Genomic DNA, 18450 nt, shown 5'->3' with positions numbered 1-18450 from the left:
GTGATTATCTGCTGGACATGCCCAAGAAAGCCCAACAAGTAGTATATATGGGACTGGAAGGCTTCCTTGAGCCATGGGCAGCTCATGTACGTTGGCTTTTAGGAGATGATGTCTGCTGTACTAGGAAAGGTGTCAAAGAAGGGTTATTGTGCCATTCAAGTAATGGTTTCTGAATACTTCTTATTAAGAAAACCTGTGAAAAAAGGTCATGCCATAGATATAACAGCAGGTGCATATCATAATGGATCTCTTTTTTTCTTGTGTTCCTTCTTCGTATTAGTGTATTTATAAGATCCATAACCTTTCAGGATGGGTTACTTGCTAATAATGTGGACAGAGGAGCACGTGCTGTCAGTCTTCTAATTTCATATCCTGGAGATGAATGTTGTGGATGACATGCTCATCAGACAATAGTTAGATCTGTGAGTATTTCCTGCTCTGAGAAGGGTGTGTTTGCAGCCTTGTCAGTTTGCCTCTTTCCTATCTTCTTACCACTCCCTGGGGTTGATCCTTTTCCCCAAAGGATCAAAAAGCAGAGATAGTTGGCTGTTATGGCAGTAACTGCAGCAGCCCTTCCCACTTTCCTTCCCTGATGTTTTCTAGCCTTCTGGTAAGATGTTGATCATTACTATAAACTAGAATAGTGCTAACTGAAATCAAGAAGCCTTGATTTTTCTGAACTTACTATTTGTTCTCCTTTCTGAAGTGATCTGCTGTTAAAGGAATCGGTAATACATAAAAACTGAGAAAGCCTGGACCCTGCCTGCCTTTGTCCTGAGAAACTCTTTAAGTGAAAGAGGCCATTCAGAGTGTGAGACTAGTTTCCAGGAATGTATTGTATTCCCCATTTTCTCAAGCTGGGATTGACCTGTTAGGTCAGACTCTCAAAGGGCAAGTTTGATCCTAATAAAGCAACATCAGTGCAGGTGGCAAATAGATTGGAGTTTGCTTGTTTAGCATTATTTGACTAGTTTCTCCTATGCCACAGAATTTGTCTGGGGTCTTTCATCTGAACCACTCATTAAGTCTTTGAAGTGCTTTTCAACTGATTCAGTGACTACTTGTTCCGTAGCTTGTAAATTGATATGACTGAAAAGTTGGAGACACTTCTCTTGAAATCTCAACACTGCATCTTTTATGAAGATATAGTCTGCAGGCAGAATTCATCCCTGAGTGCCAGAAGTTTGCTCCAGATCCCTTAGAAGAGGTTTTCTTTCACCTAACTGTAGTGCACTCCAGAGAAAAGTTGTAACATGCCCTGGGTAGTGAAAAAGCTTCTACCTGCATGTTCATGCAATACATTAATTTATGTGGGTTTTTTTAATGCTGTATCATCTAACACTTTAGAGTGTGCCTGGATACCGAGTCTTCCATTATGTGCAGTGCTCTGTGCCAAAGAGGAGAGCTTAGAAGAAAAAATGGGTATCAGCTGGCAAAACTAGAGGTAGCTTTCTGGAAGCTCTAATAACTTTGGGAGTACAAAGATCACAAGCTCTGGGCAAAAGGTGTCACTTGTTCATAGTTTCTCTAGACCCTTCATGTAGGCCATCTGGTTGTTCTTTTCTATTTGCAGTTTACAGTTTCACTGTGTATTAATTTGCTACTCATTGTTGTAAAAGTTTTAGCTTCTTTCACATTTAGACTTTTCTATGGATAATTTGCCTTTGTTCTTTCTTTAAATGGACATTCATGAAGATTAAGGATGCGTGTCTCATTACCAGTAAGAACAAGAGTATGTTATTTGTACTATATTTGGGATATTGGAATCCATGGATCAACGCAACCTGAATAAGTTCTTTGTTAAAAAGATGAGAGACTTAGCTGGCATTTGCTTTCTTCATTGTGCTTCTTGCTCTATAGTAGAACTGTCTTATGAGGCCGTAATGCTTCACTTTCTGATAGGAGGTTTCCAGTCACGCTTAACTTTGGGAAGTGTCTTGGTTGGCATGTTTCTCAAAGCTGGTATTGCATCCCTTGCCAGTGACTGACAGAACTCTTCTGCCTTTATATGGTGTGAAATAGACTTTCTTGTGAATCTTTTAGATCATCTTACGTCAGAAGAGGAAGAAAACACACGGTTTTCACCTTTGATTTAAAGAACACATTGTTTAATGGTGCTTTTCCTGTGAAGGAGAAAATTCTTTGCAGAACAAATGGAATTGTATTATTCCAGGAACATACGCAGTGAGTTTGAGTTGTGCAGAGCCCTGACTCATTTAGTACATTCTGGCCAAGGTACATTTTTGTTAAAAACAACCAATCATGCTGTTCAAGATAACCTGACTGCTTCCATTTCATTTTCTAACCACTTAAATTTTTTCTTATGTACAAGAAAGGAGTGTTTGAAAACAAACCACCCATGAAAAACACTGGAAACAAAGTCAGAGTGTGAGTGAAGGTTAACTCTTAAGACTTCATCATTTTACCAACTTTAACAAAGCTTTGAGTTTTGTTCATGTCATCATAGGTCACTAAAGGACTCTTTCAGCACTCTTGGCTACCCTAACATTATACTTTTAAAAATTTTTATTTATTGTTAATCTAGGTAAGAGGGGATGCTCAAAGTGCACCCACATAGACAACATAGATCATGATGCTGTAATGGAAGCCTTGGAGAAGGACCTTACCATGTATTCATCTGGTACATCTCAGGACTGCAGCTGTCTTCAGAGTATTTGTAGTACACACAACTCTTCTAGTATGAGTCAAAACATGCACTTTGTAGTGCAAGTTTGTATTGAGTTGTAGATATGAGGAAACCTATTAGATGTTAAATGTTGTATGTTAAAACAAGTGGGACTTAAATGTCCATAGTGTACAGACCTGTTACTGCCTTCATTCATGTGATGTCTGTTTAGGCCTGCTTATGACCTAGCCAAGTGCAAGTTGGTGAGCCTTTACGACTTCTTCAGCACAGTTAGGAGGTGTAGGAATAGAGATCCTGAGAACTTAAGCTATGCAAAGCAGGAGAAAGCAATAGGCATACTTAGGTGACTTAAGTGTGTATAACAAGCTTTGTGTTAACCAAGTTGAAGGGTTTCTTGTTTTTTTAGACATACAGTATACCGCAACCTGGAGTGTACACAGTTGTTCCCAAGGTACCATTTTTAAATTGCATTGAATTTACTATTCTGGGCAGTTCATGCTTAAAGGCACTGCCTTGTGAAAATATTTATAAGTTCAAGTTCATGCCTTAGATGTACAGTATATAAGTCAATTGTTAAAAGTATTTAGCCTCCCAAAATCAAGAGTACAGGATCCTGTTTCTGTAGAAGAAAGTTTATGACAAAAAACATTCATGGAAAGAGCTGCTTCTAGTCTGAGCTAAATTCTTAAGTGTCTTCACAAAGAAATATACTTGAATTTAAAGAATTAGGGAAAAGCAGCAAATTTCTGAATATCAGCTTAAAAATGCACTATATTTGTCATTCAATCCTAGTTCATTAAGAAAATATCCTGAGACACATAAAATAGTACAATATACATTAAAAAAAAAAAATTGAGTAGCAGCTCTGAGGTTGTTGTCCAAAGTACTGTACTTCTTAATTTAAAGATTTGCTGTTCCATATGCTTCTGCAGGAAAAAAATCACTGCTTGTATTTCAATTTTGTTAACTGCTGCTCTTTAGCAGTTTATAGACTTTGAAACACAAAATCAGTTATGTGTCTCTTCCCCAGTTTCACTTCACATTGACTTATACTTACAGCTTCATTTTAAGTTAAATGGATTACTGAGCAAAGAGCTTTTTACTTGTTGCTATTTGCTGCTGCTACTTGGATTCTAGTATTACTGTTATGTAGGGAAATAGCACTATCCCCAAATCATACTTCTCTCTGCCCTTTTCTGTGCTTTAAAATTGTGTGTGCATTTGTAATGTAGGAAAACCAGAACAGCATTCCCCGTTTTAGCAGTGTCATGTTGAATTCAGTTCCAGAATATATTAAAATTAGGCTTGAATTTGAAAATATGAACTGCGTTGCTTTGGAAAATAAACTTGTGCAGTTGTGGTGTGGAAACAAACATTTCAATGTAAATAGCCTTGATATTAAGATTTGAGGAAGAATCCTGCTCTGAAATTTTTACAAGACTAAGCGTAGTGTCCTATGTTTTAACCTCCTTACGTTGTAATTTGTGTATGTATGTCTTAACATAAGGAAGATTTGAATTCTGTAGGATTCATGGTTGCCTTGTAAAGCAGGTAGATGTTGATGTGTGAAAGTATAGCTATTACATGAATGCCCCTGTAGCTACCTAGACTTGCGCATGCAGTAGAGCAGCTAAACAGGAGCAAGGTGTTTTCCCTTCACTTCTGTGGTAGGCAGAAAGTGATCAGGTGTGCTACTGGCTTCTGTTGTAAATTGTCACTGTCTAACTGTTAGGGCCTCTTGAAGTTTGAAAGCATAAATATTTTTGTGTGTGTGCTTCCCCTTCTATCTATAAAAAAGCAGATTAGATCATGACTACTTGCATTCCTGGAGCAGTTCATCCTTCTATTGAAGGGAAGTTCTGAAAATGTCTGCTAGAAGTATTAAAAATGTCATGTGCAACAGATGTGAACTCAGGATAGTCTTTGAGTGTTGAATTTCTTCCAAAAAAACAGAGACTTGTGTAGAAGGGTTAAAATGGTATTCAGGCATGTATTCTCTTTGAACTGGGATTGAATTCTGCCTTGGGAGAAATTTTACACAATGAATTGCTCTGTAGAAGCAGCAGTAATTAAAAAAGATGTGTTGATACTAGGAGCATTTCTTACCTGAAGCTGAACATTTAGGGCAGTTCTAGTACTACACTCTTAATTGCTATGGGCGCAGACTCTGTGACTATTGTGCCTGCCTGTATACTTTTCAGCCTTCAATAATGAGCTTGTGGACTTTGTCACAGTATATTTGGCAAGGCCCACAAGTTTGAAAGATAATAAGGGTAATACAAGCTTTGTGAAAACAGGTAGCCATATAGAAAATGGGTTGTATAAGTGGTCTGATGTTGGTGAATATTAGCTTGCAATATGAGACAGAAGGGAGTTTGCATGGGAACAAGATGTTACAAATAGTCCAAAGGTGAGAAAAGCTTCAGGTAAAACATCTTTTTTAAATATTGCTGTCAGGAAATGTGTTTATCGGAAGCTTTAGACTGCCTAGCTATAGTGTTTGCGGAGCCGCTTTTGATAGGAGCGCTGAAAGAAGTTGCTGTGTGTTACTGCCCATAGTAGGCTATGAAAGGGCTCTGGAATTACTTATTTTAACTTTGGAACCTTTGGTTATATTGCTTTTAAGATCCTGCTTTTGTCTTCTGTCTGAAGAAACAGATCTCTGTGACTGTGCTACAATCTAAAGCAGTTGTAATGCTGTGCTTTGCTAGTTTGACATTCTAGGAGGTCTGACTTAAAATGTTATTCTTGAAAGCCATCCAGCTAATCGGGTAACCCACTGCAATATCCAGGTAATTGCTGCTTTTCATCTCTGGTAAGTAATTTGAGGTGTGGAGTGACTCTTTTCCGATATACTACCACCTAGTGAATGTAGAGCATGATGCTCTGCAGTTGTTATGAGTGCCCAGTCTTGTAGCAAGCAAATTGCTGCAATGTTAGTGTCATCACAAAACTTGCCAAAGATTTTTTTTGCATGAGTGTCACAGTGATTCATGTGACTGATGAGTGATGGTAAACAAAGATTTAAAACGCAGTTTTGCAGATGGCCTTTTAGAAGTTGGTAAAAATCAAATAGGTGCTCTTTCTCTCTGTGAACCAGGAAGGGCCTCAGCACGTATAACACTTGCCAGAATTGTGTGGAGAGATTAGCCTCTTATATAAAAATAAGTAGAGCTGAGGGCCCCATTGTGCCTGGCTATATACAAATGACATAATATCATGAGATAAACTTGCAGCTGTATCAAAGCTTCTTGAAGTCCTAGCTTGTTCTTGCTCTGTGCCTTAGGGTAGATTTTCACAGCCAGGCTCTTGGCACAGAGTGGGTAAAAACAGTGCTTTAAAAGCATCTTCCTAGTTCTGGAATGCATTTACATCTATCTCAAATAGCCTTGTTTTTAAGCACCTTCTGAAATTTGGACCTTTTTGGTCCTAACTGAACATCTAGAATTACTACTGGGTATTAAATCTTTCTCTTAACTCATGTGACCTGAGGTCTTTGCTGTTCAGTTACTCAGCTGTTGGTGTGTGACGGCCTTGTGAAAACAGATGATGCTCTTTCAGGGCTAAGAAGCACTGACCTGGCTACTGAGCTCATGATCATCAGGCTGCAACTGCATGAATTGTTGAGTACTGACGTATTCTTAATCATAAATAGCCTTAGTATCTCAGAGGGAAGTTTAGCTATTTTTAGGGCTTTGAAGAAGTTGCGCAACAAGGCCTTTTTGCCTTGCCCTGGAGTGTTCGACTTAAACTCGGGGCTGTTTCCTGATATGCAAATTTAAAATATGGGAGACTATGGCCTCCTCTGTCGTGCCTTTAAGTTGCTATTCTAATTTAAGAGGTTTCTGGCTCTGTGGGAGGCTTTTCCCCCATTCCCCCTCTTTAGCTGCGTGTGTGGCTGTGTTCATATCAAATGACTTCATGGATCCAGTACAGAAAAAACGAGCCGCAAAAGCCTGTGGGCATTCTTGTGTGTTTGACAACATCATTCCCCAGGTCTTGTTTTGTGTGGCTACACAAACAATTCTGTGAATAAAATGCCCACGTATGTGTGCTTACATGTAATGCTTAGATGTTTGATACATGGTTTCAGTACAGGATTACACTTTGGCCCAGGCAGGAAAATGAAATCTGTAGGATTCACCTTAGTATGTCCTTGTAAAAACGTCTCACCAAGCCGGAATTGCTTGGTCTTGGCTGTCGCTGGCTTTGCTCTGGGACTTCTTGTATAAAAGCCAGAAATGCTGTGGATTTTCTGGATTGCTTTTAAGGGTTTTCAGTGCAGGATGGTCAGATTCACCAGGTCCTCTACAACTAAATGTATTATTACCAAAATCACTTTCTTCCTAATCTATGAAGACCTGTCTCTTGGATGCTCAAAAGTGGTTATAATCTACTAAATGTGACAGTTTGTTTAAATGTACTTTTTGTTGTGTAACTAAAGAAAATGGCCTTAAAAGGAAGTGTAATTGCAATAGGGACTATTGCAGTAGCATTATTTTAGTATTTTTTTTACCCCCTTTTGACTAGAATCACTCAAAGAAGTGGTGATTTATAGTCCATTTTGAATTCTATCTAGTACAAAACCACAATAATCAAATTGTGTGGTTGTTCTAAATTGGCACCGGTCTAAGCTAGAGGAGGATTAGCCTTGTACTGCTATTGTGTGTTCTGAATGTGGTGAATTTGTTGGTGTTGTGTAAGTTTTTTCCATACAGAAAACAAGGAAATAATATTGATAAGAAAACACAATATGGATACTGGGACTGTTTCACAAGATAAGATTTAGATTTCCGTATGTGCTTGAATGGGAGTCAATCATCCTTTTGGGCGCTCAACAACTATAGCATAGTGTCTCCAAGCTGAAGGAAAACAATGAAACATAAGTGACCTGCTGAAAAACACCCTGCGTGATGGAAAGGGAAAGGCATCGGCAGAAGAGTGTCATCTCTTACAGTATTAGCGTGAAGAGATGAATAGGTGCATTGTCCAAACCCGATTAACTTGTTCTGTAGATTTTTAAAGCCGGTCTTAAATAATCTCTGATTTAGAGCTTTGAATTACTGCATGGTGGGACTTATGATTAAAAGCAAACCAGTTAAGCAAGCATAGGGCCAAAGAATGTATAAGCGAGTTAATCACCTTAAACTCACACCTAGTAATCTCTTTCCTCCCTTCATGGTATGCTGGGATGAAGAGGTTGGGGTGTCTGAGTTCTAGTAATTAATGTATTTAAACCTGAAGCTGTGTACTAGTAGCCTGCTGGCAGTTCCTCTAACTTCTTATAATATGCTTTTACACCTCTGTTTTTAATGCTTCTTTCCCTTCATAACAGTTGGATGATTCAGCCATTCATGCCTATATAACTTCATTTTAATGTAGTATCTTGGTTTTTCTTACTTGTTTACAAGCCTTTTGAAGTCTGTCTCCTACATATCAAATTCATCACATATAAAACACTTGAGTGCTGTTGCTGCACAGTAGGACCTTCTCTTTCTCACACCTCTGTGTGTTGGAGTGCAAACTAGAGGCTTCAGCTGACCATTACTTAAATGTCTCCTGAACTGCAAGAACCTGTTCATACCCTCCCCCCATACGTACTTGTTATCAAATACAAGGAAATGCACCATTTTGCATCCCACAATATACCGCAGACATAATTGTCACTAATCTAATGGCACCTCTGTGTCTGGACTTCTCTAGAGTGCTGTGTCTTGGCTTTAGGTCGTCTTGGTCCTTCCAGCCTCTACAAGATCTAGGCAGTGATGCTCCTTAGGGGTTTCCAAGCATGCTGAGGGTTCAGTGCCTCTGGCTGGGACCTGTATCTGCATTTATAACCTCCATTTCCTGATCTCCTTCTTTTTCAGTGCCTGCATGCTTTCGGGAAGGCATGCCTGCTTTTTAATCTCTCCTGAGTTGAGGTGCTAAAGCAGCCTTTGAAGTAGTTTGCCTTGAGATATCATTCCTTTCCCTGGCTTAGGGGAACTTTCTCAATCCAGCCAATGTTTTGTGGCTCGCAGGTTCTTGAGTTGCACAATTTCTCTTTTGATGAACCCTTCTTAGGCAGGAGCCATGTTGTGCCTGAAGCTGTCTCCACTTCCAGCAGATCTGGAAAGCTAAAGGTGAATTTGTGTATTACAGTTAGAGCCCATCTTTTAGCTTGCCATTGCCATAAGGGGGAGGCCATGCTCTCCCTCTGTGCTTTGTGCTTTCTTTCCCTACCTTGTGCTCATCTGCACTGACCATGTTCACCACTCTTAACTCAGTCAAGAGTCACGTTTTCTTTTGCAGGGTTAAAGTTCAATTAGGAAAGGGTGTCAGAGCTGGTACAGGGCGGAGGGTAAGACCATGAAGAAGGGAAAAGAGCAGATGAGTTCTCTCCTATTCTTCCTCCCAGGGCAGTAAAATGTTGGTTTGACTCATCTGTAATATGTAAATTCTTCCTAATGCAGTGAGGAAAACTGATTGGCCTTTGCTGGGCTCTCTCCTGTGCTAGCTTGCTGCCTAGGCACACCAGTACTAGTTCTAGCATGAAGGAGGGACAGAAAATGCACCCAGGTGTGAGGAGGGTGGGATTGAGAGCTCTGACTTACATTGTGTTAAGCTTCCCTGTTGCTTCTTGGCACCAGAGGGCAAAAAAAAAAACAACCAACCCCCCAAACACAAAAATATTTGTGGGGAAGGGGTTACAGGCCACACTTCTGCTTCTGCCCAGCTGATGTTCTGGTTGCTGTGGGTTACTGGAGTTACCACAGATGCTTGAATTTTAGCTGGCAGCAGTGATTTTTTTTTTTTTTTGAAAGGTGGGGAAGAGAACAGCAAACATTTCTAAGGTTACCAAGAGTCAAATGTTTCAAGTAGAGAGCAGTAAATAAGTAAATTTAGAAATAAATGGTCTCCATCTGTGTGGAAGTAATCTGCAGAAGCCTATGCTGGTAATTCAGCAGCGAACCAGTGTCTTTTGAGCACTTCTGTGCTTTTGGGAAACGCACAGCATCCTCCCCTTCTTCCAGCAGCACTGGCCCCGTGTGCAGGATGTGACCTGCGCTGCCTAGTGCAGGCAGTTCATGCCTGCCCAGAAGCTGTCAGGAAGTGGCAAAAGTACAGTCTGTCAGCACCTGGAGTGTGTTTTTATTTCCTTTTTCGGCTTCACCCCATTTGTTTAAGCAGAAATATGCCCTAGAACTTGGCTTACTCATTAGGGGTTTTTTAAATACCATTTTAAAAAAGTAGGCAAACAAGTTCTGTTTGTGCTCAAATGACCTCAACTGACTTGCAAATCTGGACCAAATTTTAATTAATATGTTGATTTGTTTCCAAAGTTGTAGCTGTGGTTCCTTTTTTATTTTTTTTTAATTAGATCAAGCCTCAGAGGTACAGGTGACAATGATGCTGACTGAAAGCTGTAAACTCAGAGGACTTCATCACAGGTAAGTTAAGCAGTGTTTATAAGCAAAACTGTATCTGTGTGAGCTGAAAATACTTGTGCTTAAAGCTCCTTAGGAAGAGAGGAAACAATTTTTTCAGAATTCAGCAACGTTTTGTATGTTTGAAGGGGTTTTTTAAGCCATAAAGAGCTGAAACTATTTTTGTGTCACTTCAAAATACAGAATTCTATATATGCTGCTTATTGCAAAGACCTCTTATGAGCTTTTTTCCTAGCTGCACAGTCCGTAAAATCAAATGGTAGCAGTGTGTGAGACAATGGGGAAAGTCTTTGGTTTGGTGTTCCAAGCCTCGCAGTGAAATATGGGTAGGTATTCCTTTTATATATTCTTAGTTATTACAGAAAAAGGTGCTGCAGGTGTGTGTTGGTTTACGCTGGTTCTTGCACAGGCTAGTTGTTAAATGTGGTGGGATCTTAGTGATGATGAGAGTAAGTATATATAGAATCATAGAATGGTTTGGGTTGGAAGCTACCTTAAAGATCATCCAGTTCCAACCTCCCTGCCACGGGCAGGGACACCTTCCACTAGACCAAGTTGCTCAAAGCCCCATCCAGCCTGGCCTTGAACACTTCCAGGGATGGGGCATCCACAACTTCTCTAGGCAACCTGTTCCAGTGCCTCACCAACCTCATAGTGAAGCATTTCTTCCTTATATCTAATCTAAATCTACCCTTTTTCAGTTTAAAGCCATCACCCCTTGTCCTATCACTACATGGCCTTGCAAAAAGTCCCTCTCCAGCTTTCTTGTAGGCCCCCTTCAGGTACTGGAAGGCTACTATAAGGTCTTCCCAGAGCCTTCTCTTCTCCAGGCTGAGCAGCCCCAACTCTCTCAGCCTGACTTAATAGGAGAGGTGCTCCAGCCCTCTGATTGTCTTCGTGGCCCTGCTCTGGACTTGCTCCAACAGGTCCATGTCTGTCTTCTACTGGGGACCCCAGAGCTGGACACAGTACTCCAGGGGGGATCTCAGAGCGGAGTAGAGGGGCAGAACCACCTCCCTCGACCTGCAGGTCACACTTCTTTTGGTGCAGCCCAGGATATGGTTGGCTTTCTGGGCTGCAAGGGCACATTGCTGGGTCATGTGAGCTTCTCATCAACCAACACCCCCAAGCCCTTCTCCGTAGGGCTGCTCTCAATCCATTCTCCACCCAGGCTGTATTTGTGCTTGGGATTGCCCCAACTCATGTGCAGTACCTTGCACTTGTCCTTGTTGAAATTCATGAGGTTTGCATGGGCCCACCTCTCAAGCCTGTCAGGGTCCCTCTGGATGGCATCCCTTCCCTCCAGCATGTCAGCTGCGCCACACAGCTTGGTGTCATTAGCAAACTTGCTGAGGGTGCACTCAGTCCCACTGTCCATCTTGCTGACAAAGATGTTAAACAGTGTTGGTCCCAATACTGACCCCTGGGGAACGCCTCTCGTCACTGGTCTCCACTTAGACATCGAGCCGTTGACTGCAGCTCTTTGAGTGCGACCATCCAGCCAATTCCTTATCCACCGAGTAGTCCATCCATCAAATCCATGTGTCTCCAATTTAGAGACAAGGATGTCATGCGGGACAGTGTTAAATGCTTTGCACAAGTCTGGGTAGATGACATCAGTTGCTCTTCCCTTATCCACCAATGCTATAACCCCCATAATCATATACAGGTTGATTGTCAGTTTAGCTAATTTACTAGTCTGTTTTGTATTGTTCATAATTTTCTGCATGGCACAGAAAAGTACTGTGATTAGGTACCGTCCCACATGGACACAAGGAAGTGCTTTTTAGGACTTTTGCACACATATTGTCCTGGTATGGCATTGTGACATCACTGATGGGATATATTTCTTAAGAATTAATGGCATGTCTTCTTGGAGTGATGGCTTAAGTTTTTAAATTGATGCCCCAAACAGCTTGAGTTAGTGGCAGTTTTGCAGCTTGGATTAAAGGCTGAAATTGGCCTTAAAGATCTTCATTACTGACAAGGATGCAGGTAAGAAGAAACCTATGCTTACCTTCAAGTCCCTAGACTGGTAATGGATTTTTTTTTTTTATTTGCTGGTAATGTGAAGGAAATGAAAATAGTTCAAGCAAAATTATTCTACAGTGCATTTAAAAATTGCTTTTCTAAGAGTTGTTATAGTTAAGACTTTGCCTAAAATATAGGATTGTATTAAGAGGAATAGCAGGTTCTTGGGGAAACATACTTAAAATTGAAACAAAATGAAACAACCCCCTTCTCATCATTCAGAATCACCTGTTATCCTCTCTTTTACAAGTCAAACTCTTTAAAAAGTCCAAAAAGCTTTTCTTCTGTACAGTGCCTATAAAGCTGGGACCTTTATGTTGATTGAAGGTAGAGCTACATGGGTATGTAGAGCTCATGGGTATGACACCTGACTATCGGACTTCTTCAAGTAAGAACAGGAGATTTCAAAGTTCCCTTTTAAAAATCATTATAACTCATTGAAGATTTCCTGATATGTTTTCAACAGAAAATACAGTTTTTTTAAAATCAAAACTATTTACAGTTTGTTTCAAGTTTCTACAAATTTGTATGTTGATACTATAGGAAGATGTTTAAGCAACGCAGCATGGGGGTAATCTGAGCCATAAGGAGGAGTAAAACACCTGTGATGAAACTCCTGAGATGCTTCTGCATTTAGAGTGCAATTTAATGTTTAGTTGATTCAAAACTAAAAATTTCTGCCATGTCATTTTGAAGTGAATCAAACATGATGTTTTGACCTTTTTTTTTTTTAAACCACTCTGTAATGGAGCTATATATTTTATAGGTATAGTTGCATTTCGAATGATACACTTCCAAGTTGAAGATATATTGCTTCTTAATATGAATGATAACTTGTATTCAGAGAAATTTATTTCAGCCCTTCTGGACGAAGTGAAAAAATTTGGAGGGTTCTTCCTAATGGGAAAGTACTCAAATATCTCCTTTTTTAATTTTTTTTTTTAATGTCTAGGGCTTCAGTTATTTTGAGACCTTGTGCTCTGCAATTTGTAATGCGAGATTAATGCTTTTCTTCAGTGTTGAATTACTTTCACTTACTGTGTTTAGGGATCGAGAAGATTTTTATCAAATTTCAGTTTCATAAAATTAGGAATTTCTCTCCCTGTCTTCCAGGAATCTGCTACCTATCACTCATGTCTGTATAGAAGAGGGAGAGAAACCAATGGTGCTGCTGCCATACATGAACTGGGGGAACCTTAAACTATTCTTGCGACAGTGCAAGCTGGTAGAGGCCAACAATCCTCAGGTACACTCAGAAATCTGTGACTTCTTGCCCATTAAACTTAGACTTGGTTTACCATCTGTGTATGTGCCTTACAAATAGTTGTGGTACTCACCTGTTCCGTTGTGACAATGAGTGGATTGGCAACCAGGTTCCCTAGCAAGTGTTTTTTCTTGATTCACACAAGGAAAACATTCTTGTCTGCGTTTATCACAGATGTTCAGAGGGCATGAAGCTGAGTTAAACTCTGATTAGGGTACTAGCTGGTATATCAATACATCTTAAAAATATTTTAAAAATAAAGAAAATGGTATATGATTGTGGATTTCAGTTAAAATACATGGGAAAATTGTGTATCGAGGAATTTCAGATTTGCTGATTTTTTGGGTATAATTAATAGATTATTCCTTTACTGTAGTTAATTATTTTATAGTAAGCATAAAGCACTTCTGTTAAACTTACAGTGCTGTTGTAGATTTGCTATTAAGTAAAATAACTGGATTTATTTAACTTTAGATACTAAAGGAAGTGATCTGCTGATTTTTTTGCTGCTGTGGGTGCTCTCTAGCATACATAACTTTATTGTGTTTCAGTGGAACCTGTTGCATATATTTCACAGGAAGTGAGAAAATATTCCTAGATGAGAACATATTTTGCATATTTTTACAAATCTGTGTGTTTAGTGATGTATGTATATATGTATCTATTAAAACTATCCCTCTTGTTAGGATTACCTTGTCTTCTCTTTTCTTCAACTTCACCTTGGTTTGGCTTCTGTCTTTAGGCTAAATCAAGCACAAAATGAAATCTTGTTTCCTGAGGTCAGCGTTTGTCCCTGTTATGTACCAGTTTTCAAACTAGCAAGGGCCACCTACCTCTGTTAATGTACAAGTTGTGATAAGTTGCTAGGATCTTTCAGCTTTGATTTTACTTGTTTTGCTGCTTAATCTGAGTTATAAATCCTTATGTAATGCACCAATATCCCTTTCCAAGAATTTAAGTAGAAATGATATTTATAATCTGTATTATGTCAAACAGCAGTTGCATCTTGGTAACTAGGTATGACTGTACTATCAAAAAATGGGGCATTTGGTGTCTTAGATACTTATTTTAAGGTGGAATGTTCCTACAAATGTGTAAAGCAAACTCTTGAGTTTTCTGAAGTAATACATGGCAGCTGTTCTTAATAACAACCTGTTAATGAAGAAGCTAGTTTATTATTGTTTTAATTTAGTATTTGGTTTATTTTAACCACAGTCTTGCAACTTCAGTGTGTCCACCTACATACTGAAGTTTCTGAAACACTGTAGAAATGGAAGAGCAAACCTGGGGTGTAAGTATGTGCAAGGGTTTAATTTGTATAGGACTGTGAAGTTGTAAAAGTAGATGGAGCAACAATCTTTGATACTAGTTTTCAGCAATAGATAGCAACAAGAATTTTGACTGCTGTTTAGTGCTCTGCTGTCTGAAAATGAGTTGGTTTCTAGAGAAACAAAGTGAAAGAAGTGTGGTAAGGAGGGTAAAATTGACCATTTTTGCCTATGTTCACCACTAGTCAGAGGAAAAGCTGTGTAGCAGTGAGGCAGTGGCAAATTAGAAACATTTGCCCTGGCATGGGGGGGGAAAAAAAGTTTAGAATAAGGAGTCTTCATAGGTTTCAGCAGGTGGTAGTGTCTGTAACAAGCTACCAGAAAGCATCAGCCACTAAAGGTGAGGGGAGAGGGAACTAGAACACAACAAAAATACTAACCTAACAGGCACTGAGCTTGCAGTTTTGCAATGATTGTTCTTCTGTGCTCTTGCAGGCAATTTCCCAGCAGGATCTTGTACATATGGCTATTCAGATTGCCTGTGGAATGAGTTATTTGGCCAGACGGGAGGTCATCCACAAAGACCTGGCTGCTAGAAACTGTGTGTAAGTACTTAACGGGGTAGAGTCATCGTGCAGGCAATGTTACGTCAGTAGCTAGGGCTAGGATGGGCTTTCTCCACTTGACCTGATCTCTAGTTCAGAATATACTGCTGTTTGGGGTTTTTTCCAAATTTTGAGTGAAGTCTTGTCAGTGAAGCTGTTTTCCTCTAAACATAAGGTGAACCAGAAAGCATGGTTTTCAAGAAAGCAGAATATCCTCATCTTAAATACTTTTGCTAGTTTTTTTTCTATCCTTATTTTTTCAAAGGCTTGAAAAATATTAAAGCTTCCTTTAAACTTTAATAAAAACTTGGAATATCTTTGGCTGTTTACCAATTATTTTTTTTATGGTGTTGTTTTTCTTCATTTATTTTCTTACAAAAAAATAGCCTAATTGCTTTGATCGCTGGTAGATTTCTTAGTTGTCAAATGATGGATAGATATGAATGTGCTCTGTAAATGGTAGGAATGCCAAAGTAGGGTTTGAGACCGTGTTCTGACTGGAATATGCCCTCAAAATATAGAGATTCTTTGAGGTGTTTAGTGGCTTTCTGTAGACCAAATCACTTGGAGACCACCAACTGTGCTTATTCTCCACCTGCTTTCATACCTAATAAGGGGAAACATAGAAGATACAGGGTTCTGCCTAAACTTAACTAAACATCTGAAAATACCTAAAAGGGCAGTTAGTCCATAAGTTTAGTCTTGTGATATCTGCAAATAACGTCATAATTCAAGTCACATAGTTATTTTTCAGAATTCAAGACCATATTTGAAGCCTTGAATTCAAGTTCTTGATTTGGAGAGACTTCTCCTTTTTGCCCCCCGCCCTGCCCCGACATGTACTGGTCTGTTAATGAACTAGCAATGAAAGTAAAGGAGAAAGAAGCAACATTTAGGTTATACCCCAGGGCCGTGTACAAATGGTCACTCAATGAAGTAAGTTCTAGTGAGGTAACTGAACTACTGATGAATATAAAGTGTTTAACCTGAAATTGGCTATTGGAGGTGATTTTGAGATTTGATGAGCTCTGCTTTATTATAATTTCACTTATGAAACAGTACATCATTGGATCACTTGGGATGAATGCACATCTTGCATTCCTTCATTTACAATGCTTCATTTATTTTTGGAAGAAAATAAAATGCCTCATGGTCTAGTCATTTGCTTGATTCTTCTTGTGTCTGTTTTATGAAAATATTATTGATAAACTAGTTAGTTTCTCAGAATTGCTGCCCACATCTTCTTGATGACCTTGGGGCATGCATTACATGTAATCTGAGAGACTTTTTGCCTTAGCAATACCTACAGGGTTTTCTCAGGCCCTGTCTTCTGCCAGTGCAAGGGTGTAAAGACTGAAGCACGCTCCCCAGTCTTCAGGTTTCTCAGTTGCCCAGGCAGAAGGAGTGACTGTGTTACTGTCTCAGTTCTTTGGCCTCCATCTTGTTCAACTTTTTGTTACCTTTGTGTTTTTCCTTATTTGCCAACATGTTTTCCAGTATACCCTTGGAAATACATCCTAGGATCCTCAAGGCATCAGTCCCTCCAATATCTTCAAGGCACAGGTGTTGAACCACCTTGTTGTACTCCTTTTTGACTGGGGGTTTGCTTTGATTTTTCCCACATAGTCCTTGAAGTGGAAGCCCAGTTTTTGTCTTTGAAGCTTTCATGGAAAGCACGCCCTTCTAGTGCATGGTCTGCCTTGGGGCCATGCCACTAGTGTCCATTAGAGACCTCTGCACATCTGGCTCAGCAATTAATAGTAAAATATGGGTCCTGTTTCCAACACCAGGATAAGTTCCACTCCTGAAATTTGGGTTAGCTTTCCTGCCTAGCCCCTCAGGGTTGTCAGTCTTTCACCCATTTCTTCAAACACCCCATCCAGAGCCAACAGAGCTGCTGACGTTGCATCCCAGGGGATAAGAGAAAAAGCTGGGAGACACTTAAGCACTCATGCTTGTCCTATGATATTTTATCTGCTGCACCTGTTGTACTGGCATCACGCACTGTTGGTGTAGCAAATGCTGAGACAGAGGGAACAGTGAGATCCACCCTGAAGCCATCCCTTGTGCTCTTGAACTGATGCCAGCGAGATAGTCCAGCAGAATCTTTCCTGGCTCTTGTGCTACATAAGGATGCTCAGTTTGATACAGTTCCTTAGAGACTTTTTTCCATTCCTATTGCTTTTCCTCTCTGGTGAACACGTTGAGGAAGAAGTGGTACCACAGGAGACCAAAGATCGTAAACAGTGCTCCAGCAAAATTACCTTGTGACAACCTCTCATTTCTGTCCAGTGAATTAATTGCCTTGTGTCCTTGCTGTGCAAAGGGTTGGCAGTCCAACAGCTTGACTCCCTGCCCTCCTGGGGCAAAGTCCAGCTTCAGATAAGTTGCCATACATGTGATCTGGAGTGCTGGCAATAAAAATCAATTCATAATGCACCTGGCACTTCTTCTCCATGGGAAATGGAGGCAGGAGCTGAGCATCTACTGATCTGTGCTGCAGTACAAGAAATCCTGGGCTAGCCTAAAGAGAAAAAGAGGGTGCCAGTAGCCAGGATCCCTTGAAGGGCTTTGTTCATCTACCACCCTCTGTTCCCCAGGTCTGTTCCTGTGTGGTGAAAGACTGGGAGGAGTTGGTATGAAGTGTATCACACCTATGTACCTGTGCCCTAATTTTGGGAAGGGAGCCAGGATTGCAGTGGTCTTGGCAGGTTTGTTAAGGGGGGAAATACTTTTGGTCTCAAATGCCTGTGGCACAGTTGGGCCCAGTTAGAGTGGACATATGGATTACACAAGTCAGAGCTCTCTAGTCAGTGGAAAATTACCCTTTGTATTGTATTTGTTTATAGACAGGTCTTCTAGGAATTTCTCTGAACTCTTAAGAATGATTAGATATGGAAATTTCCTGGTCTATAAATTTTGAGGGCAGTGAACTGATCTGAAGGTGCATAGAAATGGGATAAATTAGAAGGTACTTGAGATAGTGAAGCGGGAAACACACAAATTGAGCATTTCTATTTAATTTTTCTCATCAAAATAAAGAAATAATTGACAAGATGAAAAGACAGCAAATGCCATTTTGTTACAATCCCCCTAACCCAATGTTATTTCTATATTTTTGTCATAAGATGTTAAAGCCAATATCTTACCTATATTCTGAAGTCGGCTGTTTATGAGAACACTGAACTTTATTAGACACTTTTTTAAG

At 39.9% G+C, this 18450-nt stretch overlaps 1 protein-coding gene across 3 annotated transcripts in view; it reads left to right on the top strand.

Annotated features, from left to right (window-relative positions):
• RYK (receptor like tyrosine kinase) overlaps positions 1–18450 on the top strand; it is a 67533-nt gene that overhangs the window by 42454 nt on the left and 6629 nt on the right. For all 3 annotated transcript variants that reach the window (XM_072868690.1, XM_072868689.1, XM_072868688.1), the window contains 3 exons: positions 10008–10077; positions 13219–13351; positions 15133–15242. In XM_072868690.1, coding sequence (XP_072724791.1) covers positions 10008–10077; positions 13219–13351; positions 15133–15242 — 313 coding nt within the window. The remainder of the gene's footprint in view (positions 1–10007; positions 10078–13218; positions 13352–15132; positions 15243–18450) is intronic.

Source organism: Ciconia boyciana, chromosome 7 (genome assembly GCF_034638445.1).
Source record: "Ciconia boyciana chromosome 7, ASM3463844v1, whole genome shotgun sequence".
NCBI lineage: Eukaryota > Metazoa > Chordata > Aves > Ciconiiformes > Ciconiidae > Ciconia > Ciconia boyciana.
Note: the sequence above shows the minus strand (reverse complement) of the source record. Positions and strands in the feature narration are given on the sequence as shown.